At 32.2% G+C, this 18510-nt stretch overlaps 1 protein-coding gene across 2 annotated transcripts; it reads left to right on the top strand.

Annotated features, from left to right (window-relative positions):
* The first annotated feature begins 11168 nt into the window (after positions 1 to 11168).
* LOC142633927 (receptor-like serine/threonine-protein kinase SD1-6) lies at positions 11169 to 18470 on the top strand. 2 transcript variants are annotated; one of them, XM_075808189.1, is made up of 7 exons: positions 11169 to 12168; positions 12991 to 13113; positions 13198 to 13403; positions 16991 to 17201; positions 17320 to 17557; positions 17670 to 17820; positions 17908 to 18470. In XM_075808189.1, exons 1-7 carry the CDS (start codon positions 11175 to 11177, stop codon positions 18217 to 18219), a joined length of 2235 nt encoding a protein of 744 aa, XP_075664304.1. In that variant the 5' UTR covers positions 11169 to 11174; the 3' UTR covers positions 18220 to 18470. The 2 variants fall into 2 exon arrangements, with proteins under 2 accessions (XP_075664304.1, XP_075664303.1); XM_075808188.1 differs by having other exon boundaries at positions 12985 to 13113; positions 17908 to 18469.
* The last annotated feature ends 40 nt before the right edge of the window (positions 18471 to 18510 follow it).

Raw genomic sequence — 18510 nt, 5'->3', positions numbered from 1 at the left:
GTCCATAACCTTAAACGCGAATTTCATCATAAAACACACTTCATGCTTAGATGACAGATTAGTGGGAATAGTATTGACCCTTTGTGATGAATTAAGTTGATTAATTAGTCAAGTTATTAATTAATCAAATTAACATGCAAGTGCGTGGTAGCATAAACAAATCACCAATAAACTAAAGTATGTAGCGAAAAAATAAATGACACGGTGATTTGTTTATGAATAGTGAAAACCTACACAGCAAAAACCCCATTGGGTGAATTTAAGGTCACCATTCTCGAAACTCCACTATTATCACAACAAGCGGTTACAAGTAAAGGAATCCCGAGTATCTTACCAACCTACAGTTGAACCCTTATCCCAATACCCAATTGGACTTGTTCTGTAGTGACAGTTTCTCCCTTCAATGCACGGCTCCCAAGTACATGACTAACTAATTGCGCGGATCCCAGTACGCGACTTCAATCACCAACTAAAGAAGATTGTTGGCTGCAAAGTTCTTCAATTCATCCACATGATGAAGATCAAGAAGATGCTTGGTTATAAAACCCTACGGTGCAAAGACACAGCAACTTCTTCACAAGAGAGATGAATTAGGGCAAAAACTTCGTCTCAAGTCACAATTTGCATGAACAAGGATTTCTCAACACTTGTGCAACTTGCCACACTTTGAAGGCCCTTAAAATAATCATTTTATATGTCTAGGGTTAGGAGAAAAGAAGGCCCAAAGACACATCCACGGATTGGAATCAAAACAGAACTCAGAATATGTTTTTCTTAAACCTCGACAGATAGAGGTATTGAGATGCTGTCAAGCAGCTGTTGAGCCACGGGGCTGAAACAGCTATTTAAACCTTGACACATGCTAGCTGTCAAGATTTAATGAACTTGCACTTTTCAGCTTGATTCTTGGACAGACTTGATGACTTCAACACTTGATCTTGAAACATGGTTTCTTGAAATATAAAACTCATCCTAATTCTATCCAATTATAAGTAAAGTGCGTTTTGTCAAAGGATTAGCCAATTACATAAAATTATTACATATGTTCTAAACAAGTGAAACACATATGTCCTAACACATATAAAAGCAGAGACCTCATATGGGAGTGTATGAGGTCTTCCCAAGTGGTGCTCTAACTTTGCATTTAGGCTTTTTTTATCTCTTTTATTAAGTTTTTCTATATTATTATGTGTTGTGATGGTTCTAAGCGTTTTCACTATTCAGTTTTCTATTAAAAAGTGAGAATACACAATTTGACTGATTCGCCAATATTTCATACTTTTTTTCTTTTTTGAGACCCACCATTTATGTGAGAGTGGAGAATACGCATTTATGGTACTTTGGGAGTATCTAATAATTTTTCAATAAACAGAGTTTGAATTTGGTAAGAATGGGGTGTAAAATTCATGTTTAATTACCATTTTAGTCTTTAACACTTGTATTGTGTATCAAAATGGTTTTTAACATCTTAAATGTGTTTAATTTTGTTTCCAAACTTTTGGTATTGTGTCAAAATAATCCTTATTATTAAGTAGTACATGAAAAGAATTGATGTATCTAACATTAAGATCAAAATAATATTTTTATGCAATCTAAGCTATCCTTTGAATTATCACCTATCCTTAATTAGAAAATAAAATAAAATATTTGAAAGTAAATTAATTGCATCTCCATAAGTAAATGAGATGTCATTTTATTAGCAGAAATTGAAAATTTCTTTTCTTTTCTTTTCCTCTGCTTTCTCGGCAACCAAGTGCTCATGACATCATCTAAAAAACGTACTATTTACCTAATTTAAAAATGAAAATTTCAAAAAACCAAAAGCCAAATGTCAATTTTTTTTTTTTTTTTTACATTATCATTTTTTTAAGAAGTTAAAATTATTACCAATTATATTATAAAAATCTTGTAAACCAACATGGTAGTGAATATAATTTGTGTCATATCAACAAGCTAATAAATCAATTTCCTAATTATTTTTCTATTTTATGTTTAAAAATTGATACATTCATTTAATAAAAGTAGTGTGTAACTCTGTGCATATGCACATATACATTTAAAAATAATCACAATTATATATATATATATATATATATATATATATATATATATATATATATGATTTAGAATCTAACTGGATCTAGACTCTTTGATTTTTGTACGAAATAATTCACTTGCTACAAAAATTAAAATATTAGATGGGATATATGGCGTAAAACTGAACTCCAATTAAAATTCAATTTAGAATCTAATTGAATTTAAGCTCTTTCATTTTTGCACTTAATAATTCACTTAACACACAAATTTAAAAATTAGATGAGACACATAGTGTAAAATTAGACTTCAATTTAAAATTGAATTAATTTTTCTCTCAGTTTTGGCTATGTGTGTGTGTGTGTGTGTGTGTGTGTAGCAACCTACCATCACTTTATTTAAAATTACATGTTATTCATGAAATCATAGTCCCATATATGGCCCTTTTTTAGGAGCCACTATCTCATAAAAAAAATATCTCATAAAAAAAAAAAAGTTAGTATATTGCAATGTGTTGGACCATTTTAATATTAAATAATTAAAATGAATAAATGTTACAATATAAATGTAAAGATATGGGAGTGAATATGGAAGATGAGGAATTAGTGAAAATGTTTAATCCCACGTTGAAAAGGAGAGAGACTATTTTATTCTTTTTAATTGTGATGATTAATGGGTTAACATGAATTGTCTCAGATATTGGGCCAAATACCTGCACAAGGGTGAGGTGAAGGGTGGAGGTGTCAACACTGAAAATGAATCAGCCTCTTGGATCCTCCTACTTGACAGCCCATTCAGAGTAATTACCATATCCGTTTGTGAGTAAACACAATCCAAGTTACTACAATATACACTAATATATATATATATATATATATATATATATATATAGAGAGAGAGAGAGAGAGAGAGAGAGAGAGAGAGAGAGAGAGAGAGAGAGATTTGGCAAGGAAGGGTATTCTTTCTGGTGGAGCTTTGGGCTTGAACACTTTGTACAGAGGTTGTTCTAGCCATACAACACTTGTTGGGCTGTCGTATCTTGGAAGAGACAAGTCAGAGACGATCTGCACCGGTTACAAAGTTTAGCTAACCAAGGGCTTAAATCTCCTTAAAGAGAGCGATTGCCGCGCCTTAGTCCATATAGTGTTGTGTAATTTCTCTCTTTAAATTAGTAAAATTTAGAAGTATTATTTAGTTTCTCTTTGTGTTATTTCCATTATCATTGTGTTTGCACCAACACAATGTATTTGGAATGGTGAGTCCATTGGTATTTGGAATCAATATTTAAAAAAAAAAAAAAAAAAAACCTTAAATTGGACACATGATGCAAAATTAGACAACAATTGAAATCCAATTTAGTATCTAATTGGATTTTCTCTCAGTTTTGGCTTTAATTATATATATAGACTAGTTATTGGCCTAGGTGTTGCACGATTTTTTTTTTTTTTGTATGATCTTTTTTGGTAAATATTATGACTGGAGAACATTTTTTTGGGGGAAAAAAAAACATCTTTCATTTTTATGTAGTGCTTTTAAAAAAATACAATAAAGGGTTTTATGATAAATTTTGTTAATTTTATGAAATAGATCTATATAAAATAAAACTCATAAAATGCATAAAAGATACGTAACGGTATAATTCATGACTACGCATGAAATTTATTGTATTTTTTTTAATTTCTCTCTTTAAATTAGTAAAATTCAGAATTATTATTCAGTTTCTCTTTGTGTTATTTCCATTATCATTGTGTTTGCACCAACACAATGTATTTGGAATGGTGAGTCCATTGGTATTTGGAATCAATATTTTTTTTTTTATAAAAAAAACCTTAAATTGGACACATGACGCAAAATTAGACAACAATTGGAATCCAATTTAGTATCTAATTGGATTTTCTCTCAGTTTTGGCTTTAATTATATATATAGACTAGTTATTGGCCTAGGTGTTGCACGATTTATTTTTGTATGATCTTTTTTGGTAAATATTATGACTAGAGAACATTTTTTTGGGGGAAAAAAAAGCATCTTTCATTTTTATGTAGTGATTTAAAAAAAAATACAATAAAGGGTTTTATAATAAATTTTTTTAATTTTATGAAATATATTTATGTAAAATAAAACTCATAAAATGCATAAAAGATACGTAACGGTATAATTCATGACTACACATGAAATTTATTGTATTTTTTTAATTTCTATTAGCTAGATCACATTTCTTAAATAAACTAAACAACCATTAATTTCATCACCCCGTTATGCACGTAATGATTGGAATGTTGTTAGTTAGTACATGATTGCTTGATAAACAATATTGAGTAAAAATTATTTTAATTCTATTTAAGAATTTTTTTTTTTTGTGAAATTTTCATTCTCTTGTCCAAATTTTAAACTAATAGATTTTAAACATGAGCATGAACATGAAGGGAGATTTCTATTCATTTTTTTTGAAGAAAAATTGTACTTATAGAAAATTCCAAAATTTATTAGGTAAAGAAGAATCGAAGTTATAGATAGCAAAATCAATAACCCAAAAATGTTAGGAGTCAAAGAGGAGCCATTACTCATTTGAAACAATCCAAAATACTCAAGGACTAAAAAAAAAAAACCATCCATTCTGCACTTCCATCGCTACTGACAACAATTGGAATCCAATTTAGTATCTAATTGGATTTTCTCTTAGTTTTGGCTTTAATTATATATATAGACTAGTTATTGGCCTATGTGTTGCATGATTTTTTTTTTTTTTTGTATGATCTTTTTTGGTAAATAATATGACTGGAGAACATTTTTTTTTTGGGAAAAAAAAATCTTTCATTTTTATGTAGTGATTTAAAAAAAAATACAATGAAGGATTTTATGATAAATTTTGTTAATTTTATGAAATACATTTATATAAAATAAAACTCATAAAATGCATAAAAAATACATAACAGTATAATTGATGACTACGCATGAAATTTATTGTATTTTTTTTAATTTCTATTAGCTAGATCATATTTCTTAAATAAACTAAACAACCATTAATTTCATCATCCCGTTATGCACGTAATGATTGGAATGTTGTTAGTTAGTACATGATTGCTTGATAAACAATATTGAGTAAAAATTATTTTAATTCTATTTGAGAAATTTTTTGTGAAATTTTCATTTTCTTGTCCATTTTTTAAACTAATAGATTTTAAACATGAGCATGAACATGAAGGGAGATTTCTATTCATTTTTTTGAAGAAAAAATGTACTTACAGAAAATTCCAAACTTTATTAGGTAAAGAAGAATCAAAGTTATAGATAGCAAAATCAATAAACCAAAAATGTTAGGAGTCAAAGAGGAGCCATTACTCATTTGAAACAATCCAAAATACTCAAGGACTAAAAAAAAAAAAAAAACCATCCACTCCACACTTCCATCGCTACTGCTTTAGTTCAAGGAAAACAATATATATCTCTATATCTTTTTTTATTTTGAAATAATTACAATATGCTACTAACTCCGCAACATTGAATATTTCTCCCCTAAACCCTAGACACTTTGTGTATGAGGAGGTGTCAATTCAGCTACATGGCACATAACCCCGCAACATTGAACATTTTCTCCCCTAAACCCCAGACGCTTTGTGTATGAAGAGGTGTCAATTCAACCACATGGCCCCATGTAGTTGAATTGGCACCTCCTCATACACAAAGTGTCTGGGCTTTAAGATATATCTTATTTAATAAATATAGAACTTCTTTTTAAAAAAATTAATATGTTTATCATAATTAAGGGAAATCTTAATGCGTACTTTACTTAAGCATATGTAAAAAAGGCATAGACGTACCACAAATGGTAAAGTAGAAAGAAAAAGTTGCTAATCCATTTTAATATGGTTAATTGTTTTGCCTCAATTAGTCGCCCAAACAACATACCACTTATTCATACCACAATCACAAATGACAATATAGTATTGTCCATCTGTAATTGCTAATCTAAAAGTATAGATTTCTTTAATAGCTCTACCTTCTGTTAGGACATATGTAATTGGATGTTAGGAACACATGTCAACATTTTATGTATTGACTAATTTTTTGACAAACGCAATTTACTTATAATTGGGTAGACCTAGGATGTGTTTAATGCTTTTAGAAATAAGGTTTCAAGTTCAAGTGTTAAAGCCATGCAAGTTTGTCCAAGAAACAAGTGAAGGAGTGTTGTTTATTAAGGCTTAACAACTAGCATCTATCGTGGTTTAAAAGAGCCATTTCAGCTCGAAGCTCGATAGCTGCTCAAGAGCTAAGGTATCTGTCGAGGTTTATGAAATTCAGATTTTTAGTTCTGATTTTCATCCAATCCGTGATTATGTGTTTGGGCTTTCTTTTCTCACAACCATAAACATATATAAAGATCATTTTAAGGGCTATATCAGGTTGCATAGCCAAGAGCACAATTGCATAAGAGCATAATTCATCAAGTGTGACTAGAAACTTAGTTTACCCTACTTCTTGAGAAGTTGTTGTATTTGTACACCATAGGGTTTTGTGACCAAGCAACTTCATGATCTTCATAAGTTGAAGAACAGAAGAACTTTGCAGCCAACCTCCTTGTCAAGTTGGTGATCAAGTCGCGTACTGGGATTTGCACATCTTTTAGTTAGTCACGTATTGGGAGCCGTGCAATACAAGGAGAGATTGTCACTACAGAACAAGTCCAATTGGATATTGGGGTAAGGGTTCAACTATAAGTTTGTATAAAGTACTGGGCTTCCTTTACTTGTAACAATTTGTTTGGATAATAGTGGATTCTCAAGAGTGGTGACCTTAAAATCACCCGGTGGGGTTTTTGCCTCGGAGGTTTTTGCTATTCGTAAACAAATCACAATGTCAAATTTAATTTCCACTGCATTTAGTTATTTGGTGATTTGTTTGTCCTGCCATGCTCATTGCATGTAATTGAACCTAATTAATTCACTTGGCTAATTAATTGGTTAATTCATCACAAGGGGTCAATACATTTTTGGCCTATCACCTTCGTTTCTTTTGGTTAATATGTCTTTACTGAATCAAAATTAAACCACAAAAATCATATAAAAATCACCAAATTAGAGTTTAAAATTATAATTAAATTTTTAAAAGAAATCTAGGCACAATTGAACAAAAATTCCATGTAACTAAGTCACACTTAGGAATATTGGACTCTTTTTCTTTTGTATAAATAGTGGGGTCCCAAGGGGATCAGGGGGGCTAACAGTTTTCTCTCCAAAACATTTATTGTATGAACATAAAAGTTTTCCATTGTAGACTTTTCACGATTAAAGAACATGGCTTGCCAACTAATCAAACTAGAGTTTTTGGTACCTATAACAATTTCACAACATCAAGAACAAACCCCAATGTATACAGTGTCAAATTCCATAGTCTCTTGTTACATCAAATGATTATTTAATTTTTCTCACAAGGTATTGAATAGTAAAGCTTCTGGGCCATAGTCTTAATTACAACTCTTAATCATGTTGGACTTGGATGACATCTATCAACAACATATCATTATGAGATGCAGAAAAAATTTGGAGTGTACACTATGTTTAGTGTGGATAGGAAGAAATTTCATCTTATTCCAATTGGTTAGGTTAGTAAGGGACCTATTTCAATTTAATGATCCTGGAATTTTGTATACAAGTAATAATCAAGGAAACTTCTGCCTAAAATAAGTCAGACTTTTGGCAAGAGAGAAAAAAAAATTGATGTCTAGACAAATCAAGCGAAGGCTGACCAAAATGGACCATATTCTTAATTTCTTATCTCTATTTGTTCCATGTACAAGACTTACAATCAATACTTGGCGTATAAAAATTGAACATCTTATCTAAAGTCCATCCCCTGAAAGATTGAGAAAAAATTCATTTAAACCAACACAATATATTAATTGCAAGGGAATCAAAGAAAAATTGTCAAAAAAAATGAAAATTTAATCTATGCTTAAATTCTTATAAGGATGAACCCAATAGCAATATCTTTTTTTTTTTAAATGAAGAAAAAAAATTTGTGCTTATTTTGTACGTATGATAAAGTCCTGTCACAAAGTTTTTTGAGACTCATGTTGATTAATGATTAGGAGTTATATAGGAATAATCATCAATATATATATATATATATGTATATATATATGTATATATATATATATATATATAAAAGCAAAAATCTCATACGGGAGTGCATGAGGTCTTGCCAAGTGACGCTTTAATTTTGCGTTTAGCATTTTTTTTACCTCTTTCATTAAGTTTTTTTTTACTATTACCCAAAAGTTTACATTAACTTATTTTACTGTTATCTCATTAGTCTCTCATTAATTGCCTAAATTTACATCACGCATTTCTCTCTTTTTCATGTCTTTTAGCATAGCCACCATTTTAATATTTTTAAAAAAGTAAAAAAATAATAATTAAGGATTAATAATAATAACTAACTAGGTAAGGCTTTGGAGAGAAATAGAGAGACACAAAAATGTTGTGGATTGTAAAAATAATACACATTGTTTCACTATAAAAAACCTGAGACTGACAAAACATTTGAAAGAGAGAGAAAGAGAAATCTGAGGGGTCGGCGCCTCTGTCATATTGGCGTCCCACCACCATCAAGACGCTGAAACCTCAGTGGGTATTTTTTTTTCTTTTTAATTAGGGGATTAAATATGATTTAGGTTTGGGTAATTTGGTTAGATAGTTTTTGTTTTGGGTATATAAGTAGAGAGAATATTTGGTACGCAATGTAGAGTCATATTGTACCATAGTTTTAAATCATCTATAAGACACGTGCATACATGCTTGCCCATACCATGTTTTAATGTCGCACTATCAATGAATGGAAAACAGTGAGAAAGTTTGACATACTTTTATTTCATAGTATTAAATATGTGAACACAACACAAATTATTTGATTTTCATGGTCCTGTTATTCTGTTGCATTTATTTTTGGTTTCATGATTTTTTTTTTAAATTAATCTTACCTTGAGAAGGCTATAAATATGCAGTTTAACAATATTTATAAAATGCACACACATAAACATTATAATTATTCAGTTCAAGGAATGAGTAAAAAAAAAAAAAAAATTTGGAGGAATATTGTAGAATAAAAGTTGTTACAAAATGTCTCTCTCAGAGACCTCATGCGAGAGTGCAAGAGGTCTTGCCAAGTGGCACTCTAATTTTGCATTTAGCCCTCTTTTACCTCTTTCATTTAGTTTTTTTTTTTTTTTTTTGTTACCCAAAAATTCACATTATCTTATTTTACTTTTATCTTATTAATATCTCATTTATTACCTAAGCTTACACCACACCTTTCACTATTCTTCATGTCTTTTAGCATAACCACTATTTTAAATAATAATAAAAAATAAGTAAGGACTAATAGTAATAAATAACGAGATAAGACTCTAGAGAGAGATAGAAAGACACAAAAATGTTGTGAATTGTTAAATAAAATGCACTATTTCACTATATATTACCAAAATAAAAGACTTGAGACTAACAAAACATTTGAAAGAGAGAGAAAGAGGAATCCGAGGGGTCACCACCTCCATTATACTGGCCTCCTACCACCATCAAGAAACTGAAACCCACACAGGTAATCTTTTTTTTTTTTTTTTCCTTTTTAAATTAGGGGCTTAAATATGCTTTAGGTGTAGGTAATTTGGTTAGTTAATTTTTGTTTTGGGTATAAAAGTAGAGAGAATATTTGGTGCGCAATGTAAAGTCATATTCTACCACGGTTTAATTTTAAATCATCTATAAGACACATGCATACACACTTGCCCACACCATGTCTTAATGTCACACAATCAATGAGTGGAAGACAGTCAGAGAGTTAGATATACTTTTATTTCAAAGTATAAAATGTGTGAACACAACACAAATTAGTTTATTTTCATGGTCCCGTTGCTCTTTTGCATTTATTTTTTGTTTCATGATTTAAAAAAATAATAATCTTACCTTAAGAAGGGTACAAATATGCTGTGAAGTTACTAAACCAATTTTTAATATCTCAAAATGTATATGTTTCTTTACTTCAATTTAGTTTACTTTTTCTTTATAATTTATGTACAATATTATTCAAAATTGTTTTACATAAAATATTACAAAATTATCTGTGCATCTCACGGGCAACTTACTAGTGGAGTATCAATTTTAGAGATGGTACCAAGGTGAAAGGACCTGAGTCTTTCAACCTATATTGCCGTAAAGCAACTTTTACCATAGAAAGCAACAGTAATATCCCATGTTAACATGGTGTTTGTGTGTGTCACATTTTCATTCTGGGAGAATCACAAGATATATGTCTATGTATATGGCTCTATGCGCACTGTAGTTTAAAATTTATTTGATTATCTCCTTCCGAATGTTATTAATTTACACATGTTAGCATATGCTCTACAAAAAATGATCCTCACTAAGCAAAACAATCATACCTATAACTACTTCCATACCCTAAATCCATCGGATGTGAATTGTAATTCCAAATTTTCCTTCCACCACACAAATAGATCTTTTTAAGCACTACTGCTACATCTTTTTATTATCTCTTTCTTGTTTATTTTTAAAGCTCCTGCTAGATTAATTTTATGAATATCAGTTAAATTAATCTTTTAGGTAAGGTTAGTGGTAGAGAACTTCATGATCAACATTTCTTCTCTTGGTCAGCTCCTGATGATTATTCCCTCAAAACAAGTGGAACCTAAAGATTCAGGTTAATGAGTGCACAAATTAGGTAAGAAAAGTAAGAATACAAAAATGCTGAGATTTTGTAACAAAGAATTAAGAATGTTGGTACAAAGATCCGAATTTGCTTTGACATAAGGGTCCACGTGGTGTCATAAATACATAGCAAAATTAACTTATTTTTAACCAACTTTACTCTACTGCCCCTCTTTTCCCCACTATCCAAACAGGCCATTAGAGACCAGGAGAGCCTAGTCTTAGCCAATTGGACATTCTGGTAGGAATTTTTTTAGTCCAGGCACTTTAAGAAATGCATATGCTAGATTTTAATTCAACATTGATAGCAGATGATTATAGAATTTAATTACGGTACACCTCAAGGTTAAGATTAAGGAGAAAAGTAATTAAATATCTAATATAAAAAATTATTATCTAACTGTTTTGCCACAACTATGATGAGCAGAGAGTCAGGTATGAAAGCAATCACTAACAATCTACTGAGTACAATAAAGAGTTATGAAATAAGTACCAAAAGTCCAAGTTGGGAGCCGACAGCCTCCTGCTATTGTTTACCCTCTCTGCACTTCTTTTACCTGTCTCTTCTTTTCATCTTTAGATTCACACCTCAGCCTCACAATTGTATTGCAAATCCATTTGGTAATGGCAATCGGAATATGAAGAAATTTAATTTATACTCCATTTGCTCCGTTTTGTTGTTGGTTGTGTTGCTGAAACAACATCCATCAAAAGCCCAACAACCTTACGTGAATAACAACCAGGTCAACTGCGATCAAGACCTAAGCATCACGAATGAGTTTAAATGCAACGGCGTCGAAACCAGTTGCCAATCCTACCTCACGTTCCGATCCACTCCTGCTTACGGTTCTCCACTGTCCATCGGCCAACTCTTGGGCACTAATATTTCCTTCATCGCCGAAATCAACAACTTCACAACCTCCCAGATCATCCCCACCGACACCCAGACCATCATCCCTGTCAATTGTTCATGTTTGGGTGAGTACTACCAGCACAACAGCTCATACCAGGTGCTGGCGTACGACACCTTTTTCACCATCGCCAACGACACCTACCAAGGCCTCACCACTTGCCAGGCCATAAAGCGTGAAAACCCTTATACAGTTGAGACTCTGGGCGTGGGCGTGAATGTAAATGTCCCACTCATGTGCGCTTGTCCCACGCCCAATCAGACGGCAAGTGGCTTCAAGTACTTGCTTACATATATGATTACTTGGGGGGATGACATCTCTACAATTGCCGATTTATTCGGTGCGGACAAGCAGAGCATACTTGATGCAAACGAGCTATTCGAGGATAGCATTATATATCCATTCACACCCCTTCTCGTCCCACTGAAAGTACTATTCGAGCATACTGATCGGCTTGCTCTGCGCAAGCCCATCAGTATGGTTAAAAGCGTAATTTTAGGTAACCATTCTTGCCAAATCCAACCCCCCTTCTCCTATTACCAATTTAATATCATACAATTTTTTTTTTTTTTTAATATCATATTAGTCGGTTACCAGTGCAGAAGATTTTAATATAATATGAAATTTAATAATTATTTATTATTAGACATTTATCTTGTGATTATATATTTTACCATTAGATATTTATGATGATTTTGTTTATTTATCAAATTATATTTTCATTCATTTAAAAAATTATGATATGCCACAATTCTAATGAATAGTTTATGTATAGAATAGATTTACAATAGTGATGTGTAAACGGCTTTCGATATTTTGTCAATCTTCACTGGTTGGTCCTAAAGTTACACTTGCGCTGGCTTACGAAATATCTTTGTTGCAGTTCCTTTCATTCTTAACCCCACAATCACTCACCTACAAAGTATCAAAATAAGAGTTTCAATTATTAAGGGCCTGTTTGGTTGGTTAGTTCTAACCAACATTTTCACATTTTAAACAACCTTACACACATTTCAACACAGTTTTTCACCCACACATGTATATCAAAAACATCCAAAACATTACTCAAACTAACCTACCAAAGTTTAAATTATCGATAAAGAGTCCTTACTTAAAAAAATATATAAAAACAAAGAGAAGAATCTTAATTAAAAGATTTGAACTTTGAAGCCCCTATAGGTGAAGGACGAGGAAATGCATTTTATCAATCTTATCATTTTGTTTTCTAAAGAACAAGTAGTCCTAGCATCTTAGAGCATAGTAAATGATAAGAAAATGCTATTTCTAGTAGAACATTATAATTTTGGTTGTCCAGATGCAGATAATTCAAATAAAAGGTCGGCAAATAGGTGGTGGATATGGCTCATCGTGACAGTTGGGGGAATTATTATGGCCTTGTTGTGCTTCTTATGTCATTCAAAATGGAAAAAACAAAAAGCCGAAGGTAATCGATGCTCCTACCACAGATTTTCTTTTATATAATTAGCAACATATTTTTTAAGTTATATTTTGCTTTCATGTTAATTAGGGGAGAGAAAAAAGAAACAAAAGATACTCGTAATGGAACTTGGAGGTAATGCAATAACTTGCAATATACATGACAAAGTGAAGAAACAAAGCAAAGATGGGCAAGATGGATTGCAAACATTCAGCTTCAAAAGCATTTATGATGCTACAAGTAATTTCTCAACAGAAAATAAATTAGGAGAGGGTGGTTTTGGACCAGTTTATAAGGTTAGTTCTTTGCACCTTTCTGTCTTATAATTTTTTTTTTTATAGAGTTTCAACTTATAGCGTCTACCAAAGGTCTAGAGAGATTGGGAACTAGCCTCATTATAGCAAGAATCTTTAAGCAAAAACTTGAGAAGAAAGTGAAGAAACTTTCCCCTTTTAGCTGCTGGAACCGCATGTGTAGAGAGGGAGAGAACTGGAGCTTGAGCTTTCTAGCTCTTTCTAGTTCTATGTGTGAAATGAGAGCAAAAGCAGGTAGGAATTTTGGCTTGTTTGACCGGCTAGGGAAGTTTCTCACTTGAATTTGTGGCTTACTACATGTCTCACAAGCATGGTAAGGAAAACAAGTGTCCTCTCAAGGATTTGGCAAAGTGTCTTCAGCTTATTGGCTCATATCTCTAGGAAGTTACTAAAATGCCCTTCCCTTAAGTAGCTAATTACAAGATTAACTATATATTAAGATTTAACCCTGCATTACTAACCATTGAGGCTCCTGGTTTAATTTAAGTTCCTGATTAGCTAGTGCAGGGCACCACACATACAATATATACAACTCTAAAAATAAAATTTTAACATTTTATGTAAATAAAAAATCGATAATTAAAAAGATGTGTACAGAAATCACCAAAAAAAAAACAACTCAATGAGGAGATCTGACACATAACATTTATTTGATAATTGCTAGTCAGGTTGGCGAATAATATCTTTAGTATTTTTTTTCACAATATATAAAATTTAATATATTGTTAATATACGAGGATATATTGAAAATGAGTCAATAAAAAATTTAAGTTTAAAATTTTATGATAAGGTCATAATGAAACGGTCAGGTTAGTTTAAACTGACCTATCTACAACCTTAAATTAACCTATTCCATCTCTTTATTTTTTGTTAGGTTCAACATTTAAACTTAAGACCTAATCAAGCTAGCTAATCCAATTTGACCAATTAATTTGCACTTGAGCCTCATCCCACGTGCTAGATAGAATTTTGATAGAAAATCAAATAATGTAAATGGAGATTTATGTAAGTGGAGATTGTTTTTCCAATGATATCTGGCGATAATGTGGATTGGTTAGAGAGACCTTTCGAAGAGGCAGGAATTTTTGATGTCATACAGAATTTAAATGGTGATAAATCTCCTGGACCAGATGGTTTCCCAATGGCTTTTTTCCAAGCTTGCTAGGGGATTGTCAAACCTGATCTTATGGCTGTATTTCATCATTTGTTTTGCTACAAGTCAGTTTGAGAAAATTTTAAATGCAACTTTTATTACTCTCATCCCTAAAAAAAATGCAGCAAGTGAGATTAGAGATTTTCAGCCCATTAGTCTTGTTGGGGGGTGGGGGAGTTTATAAAATTATTGCTAAAGTCTTGGCCAACAGACTCCACATGGTTATGGGGATATAATCTTAGTATCTTAGAATGTGTAATTGTGAGTAATAGATAGATCCTTGACCATGTTCTTATTGCTAATGAATGCCTTGATAGTAGATTGAAGACTGAAGTGTCGGGGCGGATTTGTAACTGGATGTTGAGAAGGCTTTTGACCATGTAAATTGGAGTTTTCTTTTGTAGAAGTTAGAAAGAAGTGGTGTCTCTGCTAAGTGGAGACAGTGGATTTTCTTTTTTCTATCTACAGTCTGTTTCTCTATTTTGATTAATGGCTCTCCTTGTGGGTTTTTTGGTAGCTCCAGAGGGTTAAGATAAGGTGATTTGTTGTCTCCCTTGTTGGTTTTTTTTTGGTGATGGAATCTCTTGGAAGAATGTTAGATAAAACAGTTCATGAAGGACGCATGTCAGGCTTTGATGTGGGTAAGTTGGAGGGAAGATCCTTAGTGGTGTCTCATCTACTTTTAGCGGATGACACTCTAATTTTTTGTGATGTTGACCTAGAACATATTTTGATTCTCCGTATGATTCTTAATTGGTTTGAGGCTGAGGCGGTATCGGGTCTAAAGATAAATCTGGGCAAGTTAGAATTGGTTCTGGTTGGAGTAGTGCATAATATTGACATATTGCTAATTGTCCTTAGCTGCAAGCAAGGTACTCTTCCAATGAAATATTTGGGCCTTCTTTTGGGTGCTAAATTCAAGGATAAGACTATATGGAATCCGATTCTGAAGAAAATGGAGAGGAGGTTAGCGGGTTGGAAATTCTTGTACTTATCCAAGGGAGGTAGAGTCACTTTAATCAAAAGCACCCTATTTAATTTACCCACTTATATTCTATCTTTATTTCATATACCTGCTAGTGTGGCTAACCAAATTGAGAAACTTTAGCGAAATTTCTTGTGGGGCAGTTTCGGTGATGAACCTAAATTTCTTTTGGTTAAATGGGCTACTGTTTGTGCTCCTATTTCTTCGGGTGTCTTAAGGATAAGGAATATAAGACTTTTCAATGAAGCTTTGCTTGGAAAGTGGCTATGGAGATTTGGGATTGAGAATGATGCATTTTGGAGACAAGTGATAGAGATGGAATATGGATGTGTATGGGGGGGCTAGTGTACTAGATTTGTTAATGGTCCATATGGTGTTGGTTTATGGAAAAGTATTAGTCAAGGATGGCCTTCTTTCTCATGCCATATTCTATATAATATTGGTGATGGGTCTAGGATGAAGTTTTGGCAAGACCGTTAGTGTGGAGAGACATCTCTTGTTGTTAGCTATCCTAACTTGTTCAAATTTTGGAGGAATAAGGAGGCTAGTGTGGCTGAGCTTATAAAGTCCTCCAATGGAGTCCTCTTTTGGGATGTGAGTTTCTTTAGGGGTGTGCATACTCAGGATTTAGAGGCTATATCAGGCTTCATGGAAACCATATATGGTTCTTCAATACGGGGGTTTGGTGAGGATAAGATGTGTTAGATACCTAGCAAAGACAAGGGGCTCATGGTTAATAATTACTATAGAATTTTAGTGGGCCCTACTATCAACAGTTTTTCTTGGAGAAGTATTTGGAAGCAGAAGATTCCCTCTTGAGTAGCTTTCTTTGTTTGGACTGCTGCTTTAGGGAAATGTTTGATGACAAATAATTTACAAAAAAGGAAGTTGTGGATTTTGGATTGGTGCTACATGTGCAAGAGTAATAGTGAATCAGTTGAACATCTCTTCCTTCATTTTCTCGTTGCTATGGATTTGCAGTCTATGGTTTTGGGTTTATTTGGGGTAACTTGGGTTATGCCGCATACTGTTTTAAGGTTGTTACGGCGTTGGCAAGGTAGGTTTGGTCGTCATCAAAATGGTTATATATGATCCATTATTCCTCATTGCTTAATGTGGTGTCTTTGGAGGGAGAGAAATAGTAAATGTTTTGAAGATATTGAGAGATTCATTCCAGAACTCAAGCTTTCCTTTCTTAGAACTTTATTGGATTGGTTGTTTGCTTTGCAAAAACCATCATTCCCTTCTTTTATTGATTTCCTAAATTTTTTCAATTTTTGTATTTGATTTGTTGACCCCTTGTACACTCCCTGTGTACAAGGGTGTTCCTTTTTTATATCAATAAATCTTTTTACTTATTAAAAAAAAAATGTTAGTGGAGATTGATTTAAGGAATGTGAGTAAAATGTGACTAACACAATATATTTTCAGGGTAAATTACCTGATGAGAAAGAAATTGCAATTAAGAGACTCTCGAGAAATTCTAGACAAGGATTGCTAGAGTTCAAGAATGAAGCTGTTCTCATTGCCAAACTTCAACACATTAATCTTGTCCGACTTTTAGGATTTTGTATTCAAGAAGAAGAAAATATACTAATATATGAGTACATGCCCAACAAAAGTTTAGATTTCTTCCTCTTTGGTAGGCCATATGTTCATTACTATGAAAATTTGCTTATATAATGATTTTTTTTTTCTTTTATTCTATGTCAATTAATATACTTATCATTTTCTTGCTATTATTTTCTACTATGAGTCAGATTCTACTAAAAAGTATTTATTAAATTGGAAAAAACGCTTCAGCATCATTGAAGGCATTGCTCAAGGACTTGTTTATCTCCACAAATATTCAAGGCTAACAATAATTCACCGGGATTTAAAAGCAAGCAACATTTTGCTTGATAAGGAGATGAATCCGAAAATATCTGATTTTGGCATGGCAAAAATATTTGGGTTGAAAGGATCAGAAGAAAACACAAATAGGGTTGTTGGAACATAGTAAGTATGCATTTCCTTTCAAGCATGCAAAATTGAATTCTATTTGTGAGTGTGTGTAAGGAATACATGTGCTTGTTCATACACTAAATTTTATTGTCAATTATTATTTCAGTGGTTATATGTCCCCAGAGTATGCAATGAATGGTGTTGTTTCAGTAAAAATTGATGTATTCAGCTTTGGAGTTCTACTATTAGAAATCATCAGTGGCAAGAAAAACAATAGTTGCTATCACTCTGAGTATCCACTCAACCTTATAGGATATGTAAGTTTCCCTCTTGACCCTTCTTATCATGTGCATGGAATTTTGAACTTAATACCTAACATTTATGAATAATTGGGCTTGTATCAGGCATGGCAGTTATGGAATGAAGGTAAAGGTTTAGAGCTTATGGACCCAACAATACAAGATGAGTCATTCATTCCATCTGAAGTATTGAGATGCATTCATGTTGGTCTCTTATGCGTACAAGATCAGGCAACAGATAGACCCACCATGCTAGATGTTGTTTCTTTCCTTGCAAATGAAACTATTCAACTATCCACTCCGAAACAACCTGCATTTTTTATCAACACAATCACAAAAGAGTTAGATGTTTCTGAAAATAAGTCAAAAATTTATTCGGTAAATAATGTCACAATTTCAAAATTGGATGCCAGATAAATACTAAAATACTCGAGTTCCATTTCTGAAAATAAGCCAAAAAAATATTTAATAAATAATGTCACAATTTCAAAATTGGATGCTAGATAAATACTAAAATACTCGAGTTATGTATGAAAATCTAGTATGTATATACATGCCTTTGTGATAGGGGCTATACTTGTATGGTTCAATGATTTTTTACAATTTTTAATTAGGGTTATATACTTATATGCCTATATTTGATTACGTTTATCTTTAATTCTTATTACTAAAAGTAATGAGAAGAATTAATAATGCTTGTGTCAGTTA

Source organism: Castanea sativa, chromosome 5 (genome assembly GCF_040712315.1).
Source record: "Castanea sativa cultivar Marrone di Chiusa Pesio chromosome 5, ASM4071231v1".
NCBI classification, from domain to species: Eukaryota; Viridiplantae; Streptophyta; class Magnoliopsida; order Fagales; family Fagaceae; genus Castanea; species Castanea sativa.
The sequence above is the reverse complement of the archived record's forward strand: the minus strand, read 5'-3'. Positions and strand labels throughout refer to the sequence as shown.

What these genes read in the sequence shown, in the direction of transcription:
- LOC142633927 (XM_075808188.1), top strand. Translation starts at nt 11,175, where the DNA reads ATGATGAGCAGAGAGTCAGGTATGAAAGCAATCACTAACAATCTACTG. An exon ending in AATAGGGTTGTTGGAACATA is followed by an intron (nt 17,558 to 17,669) that starts GTAAGTATGCAT and finishes TTATTATTTCAG; the next exon opens with TGGTTATATGTCCCCAGAGT. An exon ending in CACTCAACCTTATAGGATAT is followed by an intron (nt 17,821 to 17,907) that starts GTAAGTTTCCCT and finishes GGCTTGTATCAG; the next exon opens with GCATGGCAGTTATGGAATGA.